At 42.0% G+C, this 7,494-nt stretch overlaps 1 protein-coding gene across 1 annotated transcript in view; it reads left to right on the forward strand.

Annotated features, from left to right (window-relative positions):
• SPMIP4 (sperm microtubule inner protein 4) overlaps window positions 1-5,987 on the forward strand; it is an 84,804-nt gene extending 78,817 nt beyond the window's left edge. Inside the window, exons 9-10 of the mRNA XM_073581385.1 lie at window positions 1,355-1,446; window positions 3,516-5,987. Coding sequence (XP_073437486.1) covers window positions 1,355-1,446; window positions 3,516-4,247 — 824 coding nt within the window. The 3' untranslated portion in view covers window positions 4,248-5,987. The remainder of the gene's footprint in view (window positions 1-1,354; window positions 1,447-3,515) is intronic.
• The last annotated feature ends 1,507 nt before the right edge of the window (window positions 5,988-7,494 follow it).

Below are 7,494 nucleotides of genomic sequence, written 5' to 3' on the forward strand. Positions count from 1 at the left end.
GCCCCAGAGCAGACCGCAAAGCAATAGGCAGCCCCCAACATATAATGACGGTGAAGCAAGATGAAAAAACACTCACACAGATAGAAAGATAGGCTGAGCAAATGATGGGGCCCAAGCTAACTAAATAGGACAGGATAGAAAAGCTGCTGTCTGCAATCCGCCAAAACCCTATCAAAGCAAGAGCCAACAGACTGATAGGGAAAAAAGCCCTGAAGACGCTAGGCTTCAAAAAGACTATATCAGTACTCAGGTATTTTTTCTGAAGACAGAGCAAAAAGGAATTCAGCTCACCCCAGCAGGGAATGGCAGAAATCCAGAAAAACAAGGCAAAACAAAACTAAAACACAAATGCAAAAAGCAGAGCAGAAAACTTAGCTTTTGAGGAGCAGGAATCAGACTGGTCTCCTAGAATCCCTCAGAGAAATCACCAGCAAGGCAGAAGGGCGTCGGCTGCCTTATATCCAGTCAGCAATTCCCGTCACCCAGTCATCATCATCCAGCTCAGGTGCTTGGTAATCAGCCTCACTACCTTCCTTCACCAGAAGAGGGAGTTCATCAGACCTCAATGGTGAAGGGGAAAATGAACTCACAACAGCAGTGGCAGGAAGAGGAGACGCGAGACGGGGCCGTGGTAGTGAGTCGGCGTCCCTGCTGGTGGAGGGAGGAGGGGTGCAGGGACGCCAGCGCTACACAAAGCAACATGTGGTCAAGTGATTAAGTGCTATTGGTTGGAGAAAGACCTGGTGACCTTCCCCCATAAAACCTCATGAAACTCAATGGATCAGAATCAATATGAAAAGTTATAAAACTTAATATTATTATTATGGGTGCCTCAATCTTTAGCTATCATCCCCTCTGGTTGGCAGCTCCGCTTCAGCCCTGTGCTCAAACAGTATACAATTTTTTACAATATCAACACATGTCCTGGATTGTGTATGAAGGAGGCTGGCTGATCTGCTCCTTTCAATAGCCAAGCCAGGCCCTCTGGTATCAACTGTGACAGAAAAGGGAGATGACTTACCTATTGAAATGAATGAGGCAGCCAGCTCCCCTCACACTGATAAAGTGTTAATCCCGGAAATGCTTTCTGGTGTCGAACAAAGGCTGATAGTAGATCTGTGGCAATTGCGACCAGAAGATTGGGGCAACTGTCTATAGAAAAAATACAGCAGCAAAGGAAGGAAAAAATGTATAGGCATGAATGGGTTTTCTTTATATGCTTGGTGCTTTGGCGCCTGCTACCTGTAATAATTTTATGTTATTCACACAGGAGAGTTGCATAATGCCACAAAAGAAAAAAATACTGCAATTACATGATTTCTCATTGTGTTTACTTGTGTCGATTCATTAATAGGTAATGGTGAAATGAATCCACTGCAACTTGATGATTTTCATGACAGGGTTATTGGCAAGATAACCAGCAGAACAGATGAAAATACAGAAATGGTACGCTAATAACAAAGCAGCATACGTCACGTATTTTCTGATCGTGGCTTGCATTTCTGATTTTGTGTGATCCATTTTAGGAACTGAAAATGTAAGGCTATGTGCCCACGTATGCAGAAAATTTCTGCAGGAAAACCGGACTCCTTCCCAGAAAACGCGCGTTTTTTTTCCGTGCGACTTTTGCGCGTTTTCCGTGCGTTTTTTGCTAAAAAAAAAGCCTGTATTTTATGTGTTTTTTCTGCGTGTCCCCAGTCTCATAGAAAATAGCTAAAAACGCTGACTTTTCTGCTAAATTAATGAGCATGCTGCGTTTTTTACCGCGAATCATTTTTTCGCAGAAAATGCATTAAAATGAATGGGAGGCTTCTTTTGAGCGACTTTTAAGCTTAAAAAATGCGAAAAAAAACACTTACGTGGGCACATAGCCTAAAATAAGAGAAATATCAGTTGTGTTACATGGTGTCCATTTGGTTTGCATCAAGGTGTCTGAATTAAAAAAAATATATGGCGCAGTTTGCTGCACTATTTTTTGGTTTTTTTTTGGCAATTTGCTACAAGGCGTTTACTAGAACAACTTGTGAAAAATAAAAGACTTCTTTTCTTTTTAGGGAATCACTTGTAAGTGGGTTAAATACAGATGTAGGAAGGTAGATCCTTATCGGAGTGTGGATCCTTATTAGGGTGTAGATCCTTTTCAGGGTGGACCTAAAATCCAAGATAGTGGGAGACGCTCCCAGTATTGCTTCTCAGAAATCCACAAGTGGGGAAAAAAATTAACCTTCTTTCATTTGTAAGTAAATGTGTAAGGAACAATTTGAGAACTGTGGTTGTTTGTTCATCAGATACAATATGTGTCACATGCACAATGTATTATGGCATATGCAGCTTAAAGCACCACTCCAGCACTTTTTTTTTATTGCAGCTCTAGAGTGGTGCTACCAATCTAAGTTCCCTGCCCCTAGGCTCATACTTACCAGCTACCGTCTTGATCTTTTATCAGTGCCGCTCCAGTCGGTCTCCAGCAGCTTGTGACCTGCCGGTTCGCTTCAGTGTTTGCTGGAGAACAAGGCTCTCATAGACTTACATAGAGAGCTTGTGACAGTCAGTCAAAAGATGTGGCCACAAAATGGCACGATGGTAAGTATAAGACTAAGCTCAGGGAACTTAGGTTACTAGCACTGCTCCAGCGCTGAAATTAAAAAAAAAACACTGACGTGGTGCTTTATTTATTGTATATTGGTACAAACTTTGGGCTTGTTCATAACACAAAGAACCTTTGTAATCATTGGCAGGAACATTTCACTGCAGCAAAAAGCCGTGAGCACTGCACCTGGAGTGTGTAGATTAATGCAGATATGTAGAAGATACATCAATATACACCGAGCAATTTATTATTATTATTATTATTATTATTAACGGCTTTCTGCTCAGTCTCAAGCCGTGGTTACTTGATGCATGAATGCTGCCTAGGAAGATCGATCTTGTGCAAGGCTAGATAGGTCCACCAGGGTTTTCTCTGCCATTATTTTGATCATATAAGGCCATCGGGTTGCTGTTCTTCCTCTTCACCTTGTTCCTTCTATTCTTCCTACCATTATGTCGTTCTCCAGTGATTTATCTCTTCTTATGATGTGTTTAAAGTAGGCAACTCATAGCATGGTGATCCTTGCTTTGAGTGACATGTCTGGCTTGATTTGTTCCAAGCTTGATTTTTTTGTTCTTCTTGCCATCCATGGCATTGATAAGATCCTTCTCCAGGCACCACATTTCGAAGGCGTTGATTATTCTTCTGTCTTGTTTCTTTATATGGGATGAAAAAGGTTTTTGGGGAGAACTGACAGGTGGGAGAAAGCTAAGAGTAATTCCAAAAAGACACTGACTTGTAGGCTCTATATTTGGCCATATATTAGCATCTGGGTGCTAATACGGCTCAGGAGAAATAGGTTATTTTTTGGAATAGCCACACACACTTAAGGACATAGAGGTTCAGAGATTTCATTTTTTACCTAAAGCTATCACTTAAGAAATCCAACATGTTGCAATTTCTTGTTTGTCCTTTTTTGTTTCAGAAGCCGACTTTTGTATCAACTGTTCTCCATGCACGACCACTAGAAGGACGCATTGCACGTTTACGAGATGGTAGACGTCCCCTGGTGAGGGAGGAAAGATATATTGATCTAGAAAGTGAAATTACAGCCTGTGCAGAACATTCAGACAAAAAAAGTGTTACCGACTCACCACCACCATGTATCCATGCTATATATACTAACTTGGATGAATGCAACACTACAGAAAAGAAGCAATTCCATCCACAGTACACAAAGTGTCAACATAAGGACGCAGATATACGTAAAATTACCGATACCGAACGATCAGAGGCTTTGTACAGAAGGCAGTTGATGCCACTGCCTTATCCTCTGGAATACAAGCCAGTCTATATAGACAGTTGTCAACCACTTGGACAAGATCAATATATGGAAAGTCCGTACAGTCTTAGTAAACATGCACAGCAAAATGATTGCACCAGTAAGGCAACTGGTTTTGGAAAAGAACAAAATAATAAAAGTCTGAGCTATTGTATCAATCAAACCACATTACAAACACATAGTACAACAAATAACCATGGGAGGACATTACCTCGTCCATCTCTTCAAGAACTTCAGGACTCATTCTCTAGGTCTCAAGCACATAAAGCTTTACACATGCACTTTCCAGAAAATGCAAAAGATCTGAGAGAAAATTACTGTTCTGGGAAAAAGCAAAGGTTTTATGGCTTCCATTCTTTCTATTTCCACAACTAAAATGAGACATTAGCTAAAAGTAATCTGACAGCTGATACATGCTGCCCAAACTACAGGCAGCATGTATCAGACACTAACTGTATTATTTCAGCCATGTACCCTTGACTCTGAAACGCTGCGGAATTCCAGAAGAAAACATACTTTTTAATCTGCCGGTGACCGAGCCGCACAGGAGACACACCGGTCCCTGGCAGCTTCCCCCACCTACTGCCAATGACTGTTGGTCTCTCCCTATACAAGAAGAGACCCATCGCTCAAGGGGAGAGTGCAGGGAGAAGCCGACGAGACAACCTTTATCTACCAGCCACACGTGCGACTTGGTCCCCAGCAGCTTTTAAAGTATTACTAACATACATGGCAGAAATCATGCAGCCTGTGTCTGATACATGCTGCCTGTGGTTTCGGCGGCATCATTCAGTAGTTTATTTCCATTTCAGTGGCTCAGAGGGTTACCAGGGCACAAATATTAATGGTCTGTCCACACTTAATACTGTTCTTGGTTGTGGGTCAGATTCACGTTGATGAAATCTTTGATGACCCTAAGGATCAGTCAGCAATGTTATTGTGCCGAAAAACTCCTTTAAAGAGTATGTCCACCATTGAATCAAGGTTATATGTACAATAAATCTACTTATAAAGTTAAATAACTGATAGTCATCTTGAGTTCTAGCCTATTTTTGGGTACAGAGCTGCATTTTTAATTCTTTTGGCATCAGAGATTAAACCAGTGGGCCAATTCATTATTGCATTTGCACCTGTTTTTTGTCTAGTTTTTGGTGTTTTTTAATTATTTTTATTTGTGCCTTCTTTAAACTGCATTTTATAAACCTTGTGGACTGAATTCGGGGTTTTCCAGATGTGTTTGACTGATTCATCAGTTATAGCTTCTTAAAAAGTTTCAAAATATGTTGCAAATGTACAGAGTTGAATTTATACACGCCAGATATTTTGGCACAAATTTTGCACCATTGCGAGTTAAAAAGTCACATAATAGATCAAAGTAAAAAATAAAGACCACTTTTGATTTTGCACAAAATTCATGGACTGCTTGTGCCATATTCAACAATTTGGAACAGCAATGAATACCACAAGAAAACAAAAACCCAATAATGTTATATGTGACCACTGTAGTGGTGATCTGTCAACACCACTGAGGTCACTACCATGACTGGAGCAATCACATCGTCACTTCGAACACTGGAGACGAGTGAACAGAGATGGGCGACGGAAGTGTAGACAAGGGATTGGTTCAAGTATTACTCCTATTGATTATTTTCTAACATTGTGAGATGTCTCCAACAGCAGCAAGAGAACCAAGGGCCCATATATTGTTGAAAACTACCGAAATAAATCCAACCATAAGAAAACGATAGTAGGGTTGATCTGCACTGACATTCATACTTGTGCTTCGTTATCACATTTCATGCTCAATGTAAGTCGATTTGGAGTTGCTGTAATGGATGAAACACTTTCTGCATTTTCAGCATTCGGAAGTTTTTTACACTGTTGCTTATTTTCACATTGAACTGCTTTACGCTGTACCTGTATTGTATTTTCCAGTGAGAACTCACCTCTTACCTATATGTTTGATGTGATGATGCAAACTTTTGTAATGTTCCAAAAACTGCAATTCAGGTTACAATATGGCTATGATTTGTAAGACATGCTGACTCACCATGATTCTTTTGTATTCTCCATAGCTATAAGTAACTTTGTTTCTATTAAACACTACTGAAAACATGCTCGCCAAAGCAGTTCAGATTATTCTTCAAAATCAACTATTTTTACAAAAATATGTCTAAGGCTATGTGCACACGTTGCGGATTCCGCTGCGGTTTTTTCCGCGTGGAAACGCAGGTAAAACTGCAGGTAAAGTGACCTGCGGTTTTCCTGAGTTTTGGTCTGCGGTTTTGCCCTGCGGTTTCACACCTCTACTATGGTATAGGTATGAAACCGCTGCAGAAACCACACAAACAATTGACATGCTGCGGTTTGTAAACCGCAGCAAAACCGCGCGGAAAAAACCGCACCGTCAGCACAGCGTTTTTGAAACCCCATAGGGTTTCATTGTACTGTACTTGGTCAGCGGAACTGCTGCGTTTCCGCAGCGGCAAAACCGCTGCGGAAGCGCAGCAGAAACCGCACCGTGTGCACACAGCCTAATACTTATGTGTTGGGAATGGATGAAACGAGACATTTGCTGTTATTAAACAGTTATAATAGCAACATGGACAGGGGGTGGCTTATGAGCTTAAAGGGAATCTGTCACCCCATTTTTGTTGTGTGAGTTTCTTCCACCGCCATCAGGGGCTTGTCTACAGCATTCTGTAATGCTGTAGATAAGCCCCCGATGTAACCTGAAAGATAAGAAAAATGAGTTAGATTATACTCACCAGGGATCCCGTCCGGTTCAATGGATATCGCCATCTGGTCCGGCGCCTCCCATCTTCTAGTGATGACGTCTTCCTTCTTACTTCTGCCGTGGCTCCTGCGCAGGCGTACTTTACCTGCCCTATTGAGGGCAGAGTAAAGTACTGCAGTGCGCAGGCGCCGGATCTCTCTGACCTTTCCCGGCGCCTGCGCACTGCAGTACCTGGCAGAAGTAAGGAGGAGGACATCATCACTAGAAGATGGGAGGTGCCGCACCGGACTGCGACACCCGCTGCACCCGACCCCGCCCCCCAGTAAGTATAATCTAACTTATCTTTCAGGTTACATCGGGGCCTTATGTACAGCATTACAGAATGCTGTAGATAAGTCCCTGATGGCGGTGGCAGAAGCTCATACAGCAAAAATAGGGTGACAGATTCCCTTTAACCTGAACCTCCTCAACAGCACCATGCTACCAAGACTTGGATTTTGTCCCTGGTACTACTAGTATGTCTTTGCCCCTGATTCTTGTGCACTCTTGGCTGAAACATTCTATAAGCCCTAGAACTGGAACAGAGGAATAGAGGCATGACAATGGCATTTTGAAAAGGTGATCCACCTTTTTCAGACATTTTCTTAATGTTCTCAGGGTGGGGAGAATGAAAAAAGAATTCTTACTTACTGCAACGTCACAGCTCCACCACTCGGTGCGGTGTCCCTTGCTGCAGCCAATCAGCAATTGGCTGCAGCATTCATGATCAATCTGAGCTGATTACTTTCGCACAGTGCTGAGTGTGGAAGAACAGCTTGACGGTAATAGTAGAGAGGTTTTTTTTCTTATATCCAGAGCTAATTAAGACAATGTTCAAAAGTAGTG

Source organism: Dendrobates tinctorius, unplaced genomic scaffold (genome assembly GCF_039654945.1).
Source record: "Dendrobates tinctorius isolate UK_male_01 unplaced genomic scaffold, ASM3965494v1 ptg000070l, whole genome shotgun sequence".
NCBI classification, from domain to species: Eukaryota; Metazoa; Chordata; class Amphibia; order Anura; family Dendrobatidae; genus Dendrobates; species Dendrobates tinctorius.